This window comes from Stegodyphus dumicola, chromosome 3, assembly GCF_044657685.1.
Source record: "Stegodyphus dumicola isolate Sdum_Otavi_A_Nest chromosome 3, ASM4465768v1".
In the NCBI taxonomy this organism is placed as follows: Eukaryota; Metazoa; Arthropoda; class Arachnida; order Araneae; family Eresidae; genus Stegodyphus; species Stegodyphus dumicola.
Genome location: NC_140770.1, coordinates 233569243 through 233587139, shown reverse-complemented (window position 1 = coordinate 233587139; position 17897 = coordinate 233569243). Strand labels below are relative to the sequence as shown.

General features: G+C 34.6%; 1 protein-coding gene across 4 annotated transcripts in view; it reads right to left on the bottom strand.

Annotated features, from left to right (window-relative positions):
• The window catches only part of LOC118193092 (clavesin-2-like), an 81920-nt gene that overhangs the window by 38791 nt on the left and 25232 nt on the right, over positions 1-17897 (bottom strand). For 2 of the 4 annotated variants that reach the window (XM_085813911.1, XM_085813912.1), the window contains exon 2: positions 1209-1301. In XM_085813911.1, coding sequence (XP_085670037.1) covers positions 1209-1245 — 37 coding nt within the window. In that variant the 5' untranslated portion in view covers positions 1246-1301. Of the gene's footprint in view, positions 1-1208; positions 1363-17897 lie in introns of those variants that run through there. The other 2 variants (XM_035364131.2, XM_035364130.2) reach the window with 2 other exon arrangements.

Sequence of the window (17897 nt, the reverse complement as noted above, 5' to 3'; positions counted from 1 at the left end):
AGCGACGCTCTGGCGCTAGGTTCATTTAACAGCGTTATATTTCGTTCATACTATAATTCACAATGCATAAAATTTATATCATTTGAAGAATTATCTAATCGTTGCCACATGTTCTATTCAAATACCATAATAAAGCTAGAACGAAGTATAAAAGAAATTAAGTAAACAAAACAAAAAAGAAACAGTTTTTTACAGACGATTTGGTATTTCTCATTCAATTACTTCAGTTCACACTTCGCAACAAGGCAAAAACACTTTAAAACTCAAAATATCTATATTAAAAATTACGAAGTAAATTTTAAACACTCATTTCCTCGAAAAAATTCTAGAAAGTATTGAGCATGATTTAATTCGCAATAATAAAGGAAGGCGTTATCTTTGTTGTTGCGAAGCTTAGCCCACCATGTTATGTAAAGATTAGGTAGGCTTAACCGCACTTAAACAGCCTTTAAATTGTTGATTAATTGTACAAATATTGCTTCCATATTTACGAAAGGCATAAAAACCTTAACCGGAAGATAAGAACAACATAATTCAATCATTTTTAAAGCAAAAAATGTACAATTTACAAACATATAAGAGTAAAGAAACTGAGATAACTGAGCCGGGTAACAGAGTGGATATATATAAATATATTTATATACATTTGGTGCGGCCGATTGCAACCAACCAAAATACGAGGTGCACATCTAAATGTTATAGGAGTCCTACATACAAAATTTCAACGTTCTGAGGCTACTCGTTTTTGAGTTATGCGAGATACGTAGGTACATACGTACAGACGCCACAAAAAATTCTCTTCAGTATTAATTTTAAAGCAGCTTTATAATTATTTGGGAGGAAAAGAGTCTTTTATTCTGTCCTTACGTACTGATGTCACGCAAAAATATCGTTAAATTGCATTCGATAGCGGTCAAAATGGTTATTTTCGTTGAAATATGCTGCCTGAAACTTTTCGCGATTACAATACTTCCTTTTTACTTCGTACAAGGAAGTAAAAAGAAGAAATCTGGATCTATTTTCTATCGCATAGCACTTTTTAGAATAGCTATTAAGTCAAAAAAATTTTTATTTATTGCAAAATTCTAATTACACGTCTATTAATTTTATATTACAAATGATATAAAATTTTAATTATTTTTTTTATTCAATCATAAATCATATTCTAATACTTAATGGGCCCTACAATACTGAAAGTTTTTACTAACTTCCAATCAATATCTTTAGTTCTTCCAATGACTTCATTTTGATATCAGCCGTCTCCCCAAGCTCTAATCTGGCTTCTATCTCCGGGCTAAGATCTGCAGAAGAGAGAGAAAAGAATTGCATGTTGCTTCAAACTCTCAGCACAAACTATATAAAACTGGTTATAGCCTTCCTCCTTAGCAAGCGTCACTTAACAAAAAATGTGCGCACGAATTAACTCAGAATTTATGTCACGTTTCTCGCAAGAAATAAAGCAGCAGCTGGATCGAATGAATAATTTGATTCTTTGCACAATCAAAAATGGGGTTTAAAAAATAACTTCTGTTTCTGATTACTACTGATTTCGATAAATGGTCATAAGGAAGTGCTTCAACAGTAATGGCACTGAAGTAATGATCGGATCAACAGAAAAAACTTTCTTCACAATTGCTAATTTTTCTTCCTTCGCTTCCTCATCTTCTAATACGAGACGGAGAGTATTTTACACTGATCACATATTGAATAGCCAAAGTAGCCGAAGCTAACATATTTCTAAACTAGTTGGCCCGTAATATTAACTTAGCCAGCGAAGCTAGAGGCACGTAATACGGCCGAACGTTGTAACAGTTAGAGAGACGTAGCCGAACGGCAACCACGCACTATTTAGGAATCTTAACTCTCTCTCTCCTGAAGTTGGTGGAACTTAAATACTTTCTACTTTTCATTTGCATTTAACGCGATTCTAAAACCTCATTCTAGTAAGGAATTGTAAGCTGAAGCTAGAAAAGATAGGAAAGGTGAACTAAATTAAAATAACAGTTATAAAATTAGAATTTACCTTACAATGTGATAGCTCATATTTTTTCTCAGCAATGGTTTAAGATGTACTCAGTTTTTCAGAAGTAAGGTAAAATATTTCAAACACTGAAATACTTTCCGAGTGTTTTACGCAATAGTTCTTGTGCGTAGTAAGCATAAGCATAATAAGAAACGAGATATGCGTTTATTACTGATAGCGTTTAATTATTTATTCTAAAAAAAAAATAAACAGTTATTATAGCTAGTGCATTTTATAAAGAAGAATTCTTCGCGGCTTGGAATATGCCAATCGCGAATTATCAAAAACTAAACTTTTACATTATTTTCATGTTGCGAGATTTTACATCTAATAGATTAAGATAATAAATCCACAATAACAAAAATGCGACGGGAAAATCTTCCGTTGGCCGAAAGATAATGTTACAAGCACGGAACATCCCGCCCCGAGTTAAATATTACATTATTTCAAATTTAAATTAAAAAAAGTATGGATAAAAACTTATCATGTTACAACTTATAACAAATATACCAATTAATAATTCAATAAGAAAATAAATTATCATACATTAAAAATACCGTTATCCATAATGGGTTGTAAAGTTGCGCACTTCCAACCTGCACGCAACAAAGTGGTGACTGCTGAAAACTGGAAATTAGACAGAGTCTTGAGAAGGGTTTAAGTCTCTTTTTATTCAACTTTACAAGTTACAAATGCGTGCTCTTGACGCTCACAAACTACGCCGACCCGGCGGTAAAATAAAAATAAGAAACTAAAAAGAGATACTAACAAGTAACTAACTACGAGGCTCTCTAAACGTAACTAACCTCACCGCGTTTTACAATATCGCTGATAATTCAGCAAACTCTGAATATTACGTTGAAAGATTAACAATTTGCCGAGGCAAGCACACAGGCCGAAACGCGTGGTTCTTCAATTTCTAACTAGCCACTTCCCCACTCGTGAAGCAAGAAAGCGCACTTCGAACTCGTTTCCTTTCTATTTAACTCAGAATACTTCCGCTGATAATTTGAATCCTTGCGCGTTCTACTAAAATTTACATACTCTGGCATTGGCAGTTCCAGGGAAAAGTAAGGCTTGACAGGAAAGATAGTTTAAACTTAAAATAAATGTTAGTTAAAATAAATATAAACCCTACAGGGTAAAATACAAAATTTTAGTCCTCTTTGGCGTGCTTACATCTGCAACTCTGACATTTCCGTCAGAGCCTGAAATCACCTTAATAATTCGAGCCAAAACCAATTGAAGATGGTAAGTTGAGAGTGCTTCAATAAAATTAGCATGCCAGGAGTTATATTTGGCCTTTTAACAACCTACTTAGAGCCCTGTTTTGCCAGTGTTGCTAAATGTTTTGAACTAATTTTTGAGTCCTCTGCCACCTGCTTAGAAGATTACCTCTTTTATCAATTAAGTCTGCTTCTCGGATGGCATTTATCGGTTTTCCTATCAGAAAATTTCCAGGAGTTAATGCTTCAAAATCATCTGTATCAGTAGATAAGGGTGAGAGTGGCCGCGGATTGAAGATGCACTCGATTTGAATTATTACGGTCAAAAATTCTTCTAGATTTAGCTTGGAAGAGCCTACCACTCTCTTTAAGTGGTACTTGAAGGTCTTTACACCCGCCTCCCAAAGGCCGCCGAAAGTGGGTGCCCTATGAGGCAAAAATTTCTACCTGATACATTCTGAGACTAACCGGTTCAAAATGTCTTCCCTGTCTAACATTAATTTACGCAAACGTGCAGAAACTCTGCAGAAAACTTTGCCTCTGGATGACCTCCTTACTTCGGAATATAACAAAAGCGTTTCATGTTCACTGCCCATCTTTTGGCATAAAACAGTAAATATTCTTCAATTTAAAGCTCGGCTTTTTAATAATATTAACAATTTTCACAACTTGATTTAAAACGATTTTCAAACTTTCAGGGATTGTTTTGGCTACTAAAGCTTTACGACGTATGGAGCAGTGAGTAAATTTAGTTTCAGGTACGACTTTCTTTATTTGAGAAATCACTCCTAAATGTTTTCCTGTTAAAGCCCGAATTACTTTGAAAATTTTACTAGCAGTTGCTCTATCATGAAGAGATGCACAAAATAAATACTCTTCAGCAATTAGTTTATCTTCTTCGAAACGTATGTAAACTAATAATTGAGTTCGTTATATCAATTCTTACATCCAATTGCAATGCGAAATACTCACTGTGTTTCATTTTTTGAATAAGTTTCTCTTTTATGGAATTTGCCATTTCATGAATTCGTCGACTTACTGTATCATTTGATAACGGAATATTGTTAAGTTCAATAGCCGCTTTGTCTTTGAATAATGACAATATCTTTAGCTGTTGGTAATATAAGGTTTTCTCCAATAGTGTGAGCCTGTTCAGTCTTAGCAATTTTTAGGCTTACCGGGCTTATTCTTAGGCTTACCAGTGAAAAAGATTCGGAAGCTTTTTCACTTGAAGTAACAAAACCTTTCATTACTTGTCTATTATTTTTGAATTTCGATAATTTCCTTTTAAAATATTCTTCAGATTTATCCTTTAAATTGGCTTGCTTAGGTTCAAGGTTCAAAAAACGATGTTTTCATACATTGATTGGATAATAATTCACCGCAAATAACACTGTAGGGTTTATATTTATTTTAACTAACATTTATTTTAAGTTTAAACTATCTTTCCTGTCAAGCCTTACTTTCCCCTGGAACTGCCAATGCCAGAATATGTAAATTTGAGTAGAACGCGCAAGCATTCAAATTATCAGCGGAAGTATTCTGATTTAAATAGAAGGAAACGAGTTCGGTGTGTGATATTCTTACTTAGCGAGCGCGGAGGTAGTTAGCGAGAATTTGAAGGACCCCGCGTTGCGGCCTATGTGCTTGGCGGGAAGTAGTGTTAATCGTTCCAGTGAGCTTCAAGTCTGCTGAATTAGCAGCGGTATTGTAAAACGCGGTGAGTTAGTTATTTTAGGGAGCCTCGTAGTTAGAATCTTGTCTTTAGTTTCTTTTCAGGTTATTATTTTTATTTGACTGCCGAGTTGGCACCGTCTGTAAGCGTCAAGAGGACGCAATTGTAATTTATTACGTTGAATAAAAAGGGACTTAAACCCTTTACAAGACTCTGTGTTTTATACAGCTTTCACAGTCACCTCTTGGTTGCGTGCAAGTTGGAGGCGCGCAACGTTATAACACATTGAGGTTGAGGGTCCATTTTTTCTCTATTCCAAGTAAATCCAAATGATAAATAACTTTCATTATATTTTCTGGAAACAATTTTTTTTTTCCTTTCAATATTCTTAGTACTAATAGATTTTCCTGGATCCATGAACTGTGAAACGTCACTTTTACGCTTAATCCATTTTTCCTAACCATTTCATCCTAGCCATTTTTCCATTTTGAAAAATCTACGTTTGTTTTATTATTTTTTCACAAATATTTAAATGCACAATATTTTACGAGTGCTTCAAAAACAGACGACGATATTCTCAAATCGCGTAGAAAAGTAAGGAATAGAAAGCAACAAGAAGACAAAATACCTATTGTTAGAGACAGCAAACCGATGTAAAAAAAATGATTCTCATTGAAAAGGGAGAAATAAGGCGTCATAAAATTGCTGACATGCTAATAAATCGATAAACTCTAAGAGAATTAATGAGATACTCTACGGCTACGGCTAAACCACTACGGCTAAAAGCTGTGGAAATGTTGTGTAGTGGTGGGTGATGGAGTGCTCAATTAGTATAATTAGGCCCCCTCCTGGCACTGGCTGGTTCTTGCTCGATCAAGTCCGTACGAACAGTAATTAGCAACACTGAAGGTGTTATGTAAACTAAACTTGTGTTCCCGTAAGAGAAGAATATCGAAATGAAGCTCATTTATAAAGATACGAAGTTCATCAATTTTATGGAGTAAGCCGTTGGCGTTCCATGTCACAATTTTAAGACCATTATCCATAAATTAATTCTTATTAGATAACCCGTGAATTTCCTCAAGAATGAGGTGTAACATTTGTATTTTATCAATTATGTTATCACATTTTCTTAACTCAGGAATTTTGCTTTTGTATATATATGTAATGAAACTGTGGTTCGATGACACGACATTAATGATTTGATCGTGAATGTGGTACAAACTTGCTTTAAAATTTCCGATGGAACAGGACTTTTCCCATGATTCACTGTGAACATAGCTTAACAAACTCGTGTATAATTTTTCAGAATCGTGTTGAACTGGCCGAAGAATGTAATGACAGAACACCTTTGGAGGCACTGACATACGAACGCTGAGACGTAGATGAGTAGAAATACTAATTGCGTAGATACTTGATGCTTAGAGCGTCCATTCATTTTTGAAGAAGAAGCAGTCGAGCCGGATTAAATTCCTTTTATTTAAATTCCCATTTTGTGGCCACAATTCACTTGGCACTCTACTCGTGTCTATTAAAGAAAATTTACTGTTTTATTATTGCCATAGAAGCGAATATAGCAGGACACACATGATTGCAGAAAGACGTCTGGCCAAGAGGAAAATACAAGGAAAAAGTGACGCATCAGTTCATAGAAAGAAGGGAGGGAGTCAAAAGTTTCAGTTTTTAATTTTGGTTTACAATTTGGTGATTGGTCAAGAGGCATCTGCATTAAGGATTACGCAAGATCGCATGATTAATTACAATGATGCAGTTGTGACTTACAACGCTATTTTTAGGACAGATGGATAAAGTTCCCAAATGAAATAAAAAATAAAAGACATTATAGTGAATTAAATTTAAAAGTTTGCTTTTACATTTTTTATCTTACATATATATATATATAATTTTATGGCAGTAATCTGCCGCACTCTTATTAAATACATTGTAAATATTTCAGTATGTTTACAGAAGATGTAAAATTTAATCTGCATGGAATACAACGTATTACAATAAGACTCTAGATACAAAATTTAAACTTTTTTATTTTCCTATTGTCTAAAATTTTGCATGCAGCTGCGAAGCGTACATATATAGGACGTTCGAAGCATCATGGGATATAGAGGTGCAAGCTGAACTGATTTTCAACCGATTAACAGTCTTTTCTAATTCTTCTGTTATCTCTAAAACTTCACACTACTTTTATATAGCTTAATGTTTCGTTATTTGCATATCCTACCGAAAAAAGATGTTTGGATTTTGGAATCATTTCTCCAAAACCGTATAAGGATACTCTGTGCAAGTATTATCATTTACTACATTATTATTATAACTTATAAGCGACTGAATCAAAATCTCTTTCAAAATAGCTTTATGAAACTGATTAAAAACTTATTTTATAATTGTTCGCATAACTGAGACAACAGTAGTGAACATCTATGTGGCAAATCATGATTAATTTGAATAAGGCAGTTTAGACTACAGCGCTGTTTTTAGGACAGGTAAATTAAGTTCCCAAATGAAACAAAAAATAAAAGAGGTGTTTTAAATTTAGAAGTTTTATGATTCTTTCATATTTTTTATCTTACACATAAAAAATAAAAGAAGTTATAGTGAATTAAATTTATAAGTTTACTTTCATATTTTTTATCTTACACACACACACACACACACACACATATATATATATATATATATATAACACGGATAATATTACAGCCAAAAATATTCTCTATCTCCTTCATAACTTTTAGTAGCTCAAAAAAATCATTGGTATTACTATTATTAGAATTTTTATGAGAATTTTGATTAACATTAGATATACTGTAGTTACTATTAGAAACATTTTACATATTTAAGTTCGCGGCAGCAGCAGGGACTTTGGGGGCAAACGCAAGATTTTGCGCGACTTTGTTTACATTGGTAGTTGGTTGCAGAGCTTGAGCAAAACTGATTCCTGACTTGATGGCTGAATATTTTTTGTACGTCGGGAATTTCGGACAACCCCTGTATGATGCTACATGAGCCCCGAAGCAGTTGGCACATTTTGGAGTGTCTATGTGACCTTGATGGTATTTGGTTAACTGAACTACGTTGTGAACATTATATCCCAGTGCACGTAAAGATTCCGTGATGATTTAACGTCTGTATCAGATAGTAAACCTCTTAATAATACTTTTACTGGTTTCTTGTGACGTGAATTTACTATATAATGTTCAATAGAATTATTTAAGAAGAAGTTGCTCAGAATTCTATGATCGTCATAGATCGTCTTTTGGCTTTACTTTTAAGATTTCGACGTTAAGGCGGCCGAAGAACTTGCTATCAGGTAGTTTGTCCGTTAAGGACTTTAGAAATCCATGGGAAGAAATGCCCTCCCTGGGCCTGATCATGATTGGGGGAGGTTTGATTGTCGAACAGCGGGTGCCTCATACCTCCACCTTGGGGGTTTGCACGCTGGACCTTTTTCCATCATTTCAACTCGTTTTGTATGTATGCCTCACTCCTGCTTTCCCCCTTCTTGTTTTGAACCAAGTCGTTTTATTCAAGGTAAGTATTTCTTATCATAGATCATTTATATGTATTCGATGTTATTATTTAGTCTATTTTTATTATATGTTTATATTTAGTTTATTTTTATTAGATGTTTATATTTAGTTTACTTTTATTAAATGTTAATGTAGTTTATTTGTTTTTATTAGATATTAATATTCACTTTTATTACAGTAGAATATTGTCTATTTCTTGCATGGTTTTATAATTTTCTTCTTTATTTTTGTTTCACATTTTTCTTATGGATCACTTACTTGAACTCATTTCGTTTTAAAGTAAGTAAGTAATTTTTTATACCTTTCATACATGAATTTGATTATATATATTTTTCGCTATTCTTTATCGATTACATTTATCGAGATTTTAACCTAGCAAAATAGGATACCTAATGCAAATAATTCCTAGTTAAGCAATTTTAACTTACCGATAGTCTATGGTTTCATGTAAATATTATCGTATATCTTAAATTATCTGGAGCATGTTTTCTTTCTTCAATTGATTTTTATTTCATATTTTACTGTTATCGATCGCGCATTTCTTAAATTATTTGTAGCATGCTTTCTTTTTACTGATGTAAATTTTCTTAGATAAATATTTTCCCAATAGTTTTGTTTTAATATTACCCATCGCACATTTCTAGGCTGTTCCCTTTTTACTAGATAAAATCTTCTTAATTAACTATTGTTTTTTAATATTTCGTGTTTTGATGCTACTGGTCGCGCATTTCTTAAATTATCTGTAGCATGCTTTCTAATGTAAATTTTCTTAGTTAATGTTTTTTCACTATTTTGTGTTTTAATATTACCGTCGCACATTTCTTAAATTCTCTCAGGCATGTTTCCTTTTTACTAATGTAAATCTTCTTAGTACTTAAATATTTTTTCAGTTGATCAAAATATGAAAATTTGCATATTTCTTGCATAGTTTTTAGCTTGAATTTATATTTTTCAGATGGATTTGGAGCACCAAAGGATTTTTCAGCAAAATGAGATACTCCAAATACCCGAGGAAAGTATGTTTCAAAAATTCATCGGTTGAATACCAAGAACGCATTTAAGGTAAACAGCAAAGCAGGTGAGAAAATTCTTTAAGGAGATCTGATTTAAAATTTGTGATAGTCAAGCAGAAGCAATGACAAAGAAAAAACTCGAAATTGATTAGAAATGTGAACCTGAAGTACGCAAAAGTAGAAGAAATGGAAAAGAGAAAATTAAATTAGAAGAGTGCTAGCAGGATAAGAGTATTTTTTCCAGTGAGAAAGGACTGTGTTTTTGATTGCAGATAATTGGATTTTGATGATGTTTGCCTGAAAGGTAGAACTTAATGGCGCTGTTTCTAATTAAGTCATTGATATATTGAATTTTAAGTTCGTGATGGATGTCAGATTTCCTCATATAACAAAGGGCGTTAACAATCATTCGGAGAGTCTTGGCTTGAAGAATCCGCAGGCCTCAAAAAGATGCGTAGAGGAGAGCAGGACGAAGGAGAGACTTGTACATTATAGCATTGTTTTTGATGGAAAGCTTGCTGTGGCGTCCAGGAAGATGGAACATGTTACAAATAGTATAATTAAACTTTTCATGAACTTTCTTGAAATGATTTTTGAAAATAAGCTTGCTCTTGAGATTTACTCCAACGTAGCTAATGTTGCAAATCCATTCTATTGGTTCACTAGAGAGGATGATAGCATCTAGAGTTCTACTGGAATTTCCTTTTCGGAAGATAACTGCGACAGATTTTTCTGTGTTAACAGCAATGCGCCATTTGGTATACCAGTGGTCAAGAGTAAGAAGGTAGCTTTGGAAGAGATTTCTAACGTATTTGAAATTGGCAGTTTGTGTCGAGATGGTAGTATCAGCCACAAAAAGAGCGAGTTGAATCATGAGATATTGTGAGGGATGTCAGGAGTGTATGGATTGAAAAGGATGGGCCCAAGCACACTTCCCTGTGGAATAATAGCTTGAATGCGGCGGTTAGGAGAGAAGGTACTCCTCATTTGTACCTTGAAACTCCGGCTGGTGAAGAAGGAGGCGATGAAGCGGATGAATTAAGTTGGATAAGTTTATTAAAGAGACCCTGGTGCCAGACCCGTCAAACGCCTTTGCGATGTCAAGGAAGACGGCCCAGTGTAGATCTTGGCATTCAAACCCTCGGTGATAGTTTTGACCACTCTAAGGAGTTAAATGATAGGAAAAGGTTCAACGTCTCTCTATATCTTGGTCGCGATCCCCGTGAACTGATCAGATAGCATTGTGGGTATCTGATCAGTTCACGGGGTTTACAAATTCTAGCTTACAAATGCATGGCATTTCTATTCTAGCAGCCGTTGCTGACCTATAAAGAATGCACCAGAGAACTGTAGCATGTGTCTGCATGTTGCAATCACGTTGCGGGTTTGGCATGACGTCTGAGCAGCAGGCAGTCCTGCGTCAATAGATAAGCATGGACATGAAACCGTATTAAGTCACAAACAGGATGAAACCTGTAGTTGAGGTAGCAACAGCAACATAACCCGGGAGGATAATGCCTAATGACGTGAACCCTTCTAAACAGGATGTAACGCGTCCGTGGTTGAAGGCGTATAACATCACGTGCTCCTCAGAAGATTACCCCTATTGCCCAGCGTCACATGTTCCAGAATCAACGATCACCTACATATGCTTATTATAGGCAACGCATGGGAAGTGGTCTTCCAAAATACTATTAGAATTGCTTTAGAAAATGTGGTTTTTTGCTTAGAAGCCACAGAGAAATTGCAAGCTGTTTCTGATATTTCGGACATCATTGAGGAAAATTAAAAAAATTCATTTTTAGAATAAGTTGCAATTAATGATAATATTGAGACCGCATGTGAAAATACTAAATACGATATTATATAACAGGGGTCGGTAAACTATTGATTATCAACGGCACAAAATAAAATTTTAAATTATTATAGGGTGTCAACCGTTCAGATTTCATTATCAAACATCAAACGTCATATTGCAAACTAGTTTTGTTTAAAAGATGTAATTTGAACTAAATAACAAATATTTATAATTTATACTCTTTAAATAATTTTTATATGCCATTGTGAAATTCTTCCGTTAACTTATTATAATTGGAAACATAATTTGAGTTGTATGCTCTTAAACAATTATCTAAGTGTTAATCAGTAAGTTTTGAACACACTTCAAATAACTCATATTTGAAAACAACGTCTCACAATTATACGTACTTGAACAATACGTACATGACTTTAAGATAGGACTCTAATTTCTGTTTACCAAGCTTCAAAATATGTTATTATTTTCCTATGATATTAAAATAACATCATTTTGCTAGCTTACTATTTCTAAGTTTTCTATATTGTTAAGATGAAAATACATAGACAACAATTGCTGTAGCCGTGTTTTCTCATGGGTAATATTAAAGGACTTTATGAAGAGTTTTAAAATATGCTCTAAATTCGCAAAATCAACAAATAAAATTCAGTTTGCAATAGAGACCAAATTTAATTCATTAAGTTTCAATGTTAAATCGGTCCAAAAAGGCCAAAGTTGTTAACCACTTTTTGTGTCCCAGCTGTTCGTAGGTTTTTCCTTGGGATGTTAAAAATTCTTTTATTTATGGTAACAAATTGATAAATCGCTCAAGCATGTTTCCCTTTCTGAGCCAGCGAATCTCTGTGCGCAAAAGAAAATCGGTAAACTGTGTATCTTCTTCTTTTTCCAAAAGCAGTTTAAAAATAGCCTGTGTTGCCTTGTCTTCATTATTGAACTGATTATATTTGTAACAACACCAATTACATTTGGAATTCAATGAATTTTGCGCAAAATGATTGATGATGTGTAATGTAGTTATATGCAGTAAATTTTGGGAAAAAAGAATCTTGTTGGAATTAAACAATGAATCCAATATTCTTCCCTGTCATGGCTTGCGCACTGTCAGTTATTATTGATGATAATTTCTCAATCGGTATCTTAGCGTCAATCAAAAACGTTTTTATAGCACACAATAAAACCTTTCCTCGTGTGCGCTCTTTAAGCGATTTAGAAACTCTCCTTTTATTGTAAACTCGTTAAAGGCTATCTTGAAATTTATTGCCAATTGTGCTATATCTGTTATATCTTTCGATTCGTCCATTTGTAAGGAAAAAATGCACGTATCTTTTATCAACGGAGTTTCTAAGTGGCCTGCGATTGTTTCAATATTCTCCTTGTAACAGTTCTATCTTACACATGCATGGCATTTTATGGCCGAAAAAGTTTCTTTTTTATTTCTAAAATCTGCAAAACATACGTCTGCAGATTTCAACATTCCTTCTTTTATTATTGCTTCATCCGTATATGGCCTTTTTTTTCCTTAGTAACTATATGCAGAACTAATCAATGCGATTGTTGCTGCCTTCGATTTCCAAAGGTTTGGTAAAAGTAGATTGTTCTTCGAAATCAGTGACTTTAATGATAAAATATAAAATTTTATATTCTTCGAAGTTCTTCGAAGTTCAGAAAGTTCAGGATACTCTAAGTCAAACTTCGGATGCACTGTTTTTGTTGATGCCAATGCCAATGATTATAAGTTACGGAGTGCCTATGGTTCAAAACCATGCACCTCCACATCAGAAAAATATCTAAGTAGTGAGCAGAAATAGGAAAATTGGATAATTGGTTATCATGATGCACACTAGAGGGAGCTACATTAGGTCGAGAAAGTTCAGGGATAGAAAAAATTAAGTTTTGATTTTTTTGGAAGTTTTATGATTTAAAACTTTTTTTTTTTTGTATTTTTTAATTATATATATATATTTGGGTATTTTTTTTATAAATTTTATAACACATAAATACGACACTAAAGCAAAAAGCGGAAAGGAACGATTTTACAGATTAATAGGCTCATTGGCATATGATACAAATCATAGTGAAATAAAGATTAAATCTTCGCGACGAAATATCCAGGTAAAAATTTATTTCTGCGGGCATGATGTGATTAAATAGTGAACAGATTGATAAGAATGCAGAGGTGGCCACTTTTCAGTAATATTGGAGTAGGAGAAAGCAATTATGGCAGAGCAATTACATGGCCGTTTTTGTTGAGATATTTGTAATCGCATTTTAATTGGTTAAAAAAAGAATTATATGATTTGTTAAAACATGATCTGCTGTAAAGTTATATATATAACCTCTGTAAACTTTTTCTCAGCGCATCTGGCATGAGGGGCTCATCTTCAAGCTGATCAATTTTGGACTTCCTAGAGAACTTATTCTTCTTACAGAACCGCACTTTTTTCGTCGCTCAAGAAAATGTAAAATCTACTTCAAGACCATAAGATCCACGTCCCACAAGGGAGTACCCCTCGGTCCAGTGCTATATCTTTTCTATATCTCGGACTTTCCGCACCCTGGTTTGGACAATTATTCTGTGTTTGCGTATTATGCCAATGATACGGCGATTGCAATTAAATCTAGCAAAGCAAATCACGCTATCGACAAAATGCAAAATTATGTATATGCTGTTGAAGATTGGTGCACCAATTGGCGTGTAAAAATCAATGCTAGCTAGTCACGACTTTTAATCCTCTGCAAAACTAAGAAGCGCATTGTTTTTAAAGAACTCTTCCTTTTCCAAGAACCTATTCCTTTGGTCACAAAAGCTAAATATTTAGGAATCATTTTAAATCAAAGACTCACATCGTCCAACTATATTAAAAGTCTCAAGAGCAAGGCCATTGGTATCATGTGTAGATTTCTCCGTCATTGGAAAATAATCTAATCTTACCTTGCGTATCAAAAGACATATCTATACCACCTGCATTCGACCAATACTACTATGATATGCTGCTCCTGCTTGGAACACGGTTACTCAAACTCAGCTTCATCAATTACAAGTTGTACAGAACAAATTTCTGCGCATTATTACTGACTCCCCCTATGTCATTCGTAATGAACTTTTACATAGAGATTTAAAGCTTGAGACAATTCCAGATTATATCAGATGATCCAATGAAACATTCTTCAACAAAGCCGTGCAATGTGACTTCGTAAATTACTCTCAAGTTTTTAATTATGAAATTCTCTTCGAAGATCGAAGCTTCAGGCCACTGGCAGCACACACCTTCATGGGAGGAGATGATAACTTTATCACTTAGCTCCTCAATCGGTAGCTGTTTATACTTCTAATGCATCTGATCTTGATAGAAGTATTTATGCTGTTTGAATATTGTTCTTAGTAAATTGTGGTAGCTGTTGCTGTGTTGTAGTTTGTATTGTTGTGATGAAATTATTGTGTTGTAACTTTGTAGCCTAGGTTGTTGTAAAATTGCTGTATTGAATTCTGTTGTATTGCTGTATTCAATTGTGTAGTATTTAGTTGTATTGATTGAGGTTGTTTTGAAGAATTTGAGTTTGTCATTGAAGCCATTACTGTATTGTATTTTTCTGATATTGTTGTCATTGAACCTGCATTGTCTTGGATTCTTCTGGAAAACTGATCGCTCGTCATGTTTTGAGAACTTGTCTGATTAGATTGTCTTATTCCTTTTGGCACTTCTCTTCTTCCCATTTTCTCCGTTTTCTCTTCTGAGATTGCTTCCATGTCCGGATTTCATTATGTCATGCGTCCTAGGACTTTATTTCTGGAACCGGCAACCTTGCTCTTCGCAATAGTTCGCTCAATTATCCAGTCTAAGTCTTTTTCTCAGCTCTGCGTGTATCTCTGCGTATAACGCTTTAATAAATGTTTGTTTTTCGAACCACAGCATTTTAAATATTCTACAGCACAGCGTGGTTCGTCAAAAGTTAGAATGCGCTGATCTTTTTTTTTTTTTTTTTTTTTTTTCCATCGGACCTTCTATGACAGTGTCATATTTTATCGTTCGCGTGATTTTGATTTTGTTTCCGTTTTTCGTCAATGATGGCTTTTTTAAGAGGAACTCAAAAAGACGTTTTTGGTGTTGCGCCATTTGATGGTGTTAATAACTTTACTGTTTGGTGTCGAAAAGTTCAAGCAGTATTTACTGCAAAGGAATTGGATACATTTTTAAAAACAGAAGAAAGTGCGAACAGAGCTGCAGATGTTTTGGAATCAAAAAAAGGCTTACGCCTTAATTCTAGCGCTTTTAAAAGTGAAGACACGACATGTAAAATATGGAAGAAACTGCAAGCTACGTACAGTGTTAAAGGAGCAATGAGTTAAATTTTAACGCGTAAACGTTTAGCTACCATAAGAAAATCTAAAGTTGTGTCAATGAGACAACATATCGACAACATAATGAACTTGGTTAGTAATCTACGCGTCTCTGGATCTGAAGTAAGAGACTTTGTGATGACCTGAAGTAAGAGACTTTGTGAAGATCTGAAGTAAGAGACTTACACCCAATTAAGATTCTTCCAACACTTTAGTCTAACTTCTCCTGTCAATTTTCTATTTTCCCCTTTTTATTCTTTTTTTTTTTTTTTTTTTTTTTTTTTTTTTTTTTTTTTAATTAACCTTTTATTTCTCCTCTAACTCCTGTTCTAATGTACTTAGACCTATTTTTCCTTCAGTTTCTGTCTCAGCCCACCTTAAGGATTCCAACTACATAACTACTTAATACCCTCTCTTCAACCTTTATTTCTCTCCCCCCCTTTTAATTGCCTTTAATTAACATTTTATTTCTCCTCTAGCTCCTCAACTAACAGTCGTAGCTTCATCGGACCACTTTTTATAACCAACTCACAAACTCTTTGCTGTCCTCTGCCACCATCCCCCAACTCTACACTAATTATTTAATTCTTAATTAAACTAATTAGCTCTTTATTCACTTTATTTCCCTTATAATTTTCCATGAACCTTCCTATCAACTACCGCTAACTTATTAACAGACCTAAATCTACCCTGTAGTTCCAACGCTCTTTTTTATCCCTCCCTAACACTCACTTTATTAAATTTCGCACATTCTTCCCCTTTTTCTTCATCTAGCAACTAATAACCCCGGTTTTCCCTCTTCCTGTTAATTTTCCAAGCCTCTGGTACCTCACAACAACCACTAAGAATACTAGTGCTATTATTTTAATTGCTATTTAAGCACACCAGTGCTCTACAACATTTTTCTGTGTAATTATTGCTGTTTTACTGTTATTTATATTTTTGAGTGAATTTCTGTGCTAGAGCTATTATTTAATTGCTGTTTTAGTACACTAATGCGTTATAGCATTTTTCTGTGTCACTATTAGTGTATTACTGTGATTATATTATTGCGTCAGATTCTGTGTCTGCACTACTGTAGTCTTTTGAACTGCATCTTCGGACTACCAACTAAAGTACTTTATTTCCTGTGCTCACGCACTTGGTAATTACTATGTTTAAGGTATTCTAGTGATTAGTATTTGCTAAATTCTCTATGCTCATAGCACCCTCTACTCTTCTACTAGTAAAAGCAGCATAGTTTACTACTAAAACAGCATATTTAGTGCAACATTTCATGCAATGACGAACGCAGACACCTCTACAAATCACAACTTGCTAAATACTGCCTCAGTTCCAGCGTCAGCCTCTCCCACACACGCTGACAAAGTCAACAGCCTCGTCGAAGAAGCAGAGCGAATTAGTACCTGCTGCCGCGGCGGCAGACGCATTCTACCAACTGGTCTAAGGGAGCAAATGCTGCGTACAGTACAAGCCCTCCGAATTTTAGCTCTAAACGGCCCGGTACACCCGATTGCAACAGAGGAAGTAGGTGTGTAAGGATCTTAAATTTTACTAACGTTTATTTTATTTTAAATCTTTACTATCACTTCTTATTTTCTACTTCCGGCCATAATTAAAAGCTTTAACTTATTTATGCAAATTTGTCTGGCGAACGCCAAGTACTTAAGTTGTGGCTTTTTGCCAAGCGAGAGAGAGGAAGGAGTTAGTCGAAGCAGGCCGCTTGCCTTAGCAGTTTTTCCTCGGTTGCTGGTTGCCTTTCAGGCCAGAGGTTTAATCCTCTTAATAATTTTAAACGTATTGTAGTGTTAACAGTTCTCTGTACTACATACGGCTTCCTGTTGATATACGGCCAATCTTCCACGTCGGCCCTTGTTTATTATTCCAAAGTTAAGTTAGAGTTTAGTTAATATTTTTATATTCTTACGTTCAGACCACAAGTGGTTGGTCTCTGTATTCCGAAGTTCGGAAATCATTGTAAAGAGTGAAAAATAAAGGGTTTCGTATACCCTTCCTGTGTATCTTGTCTACTTCCCACATTTATTGAACATAGCTTTAGTAAGCTCCCTGTTCCGAGTCAGGTCTTTGCATGTTCCCAAAGAAAGTAAGGAGAAACACTGAACCTGATAGGTGTAAATACTGAAATCGACACGATTGCCATAGTACCTTCAGCACCTTTCCCAGCATCAACTGCCCTTACTTACGCACAAGTAGCGAAGCCCATAGCCAAGCAAACACTCCTGACCTATCCCAAAGAGGA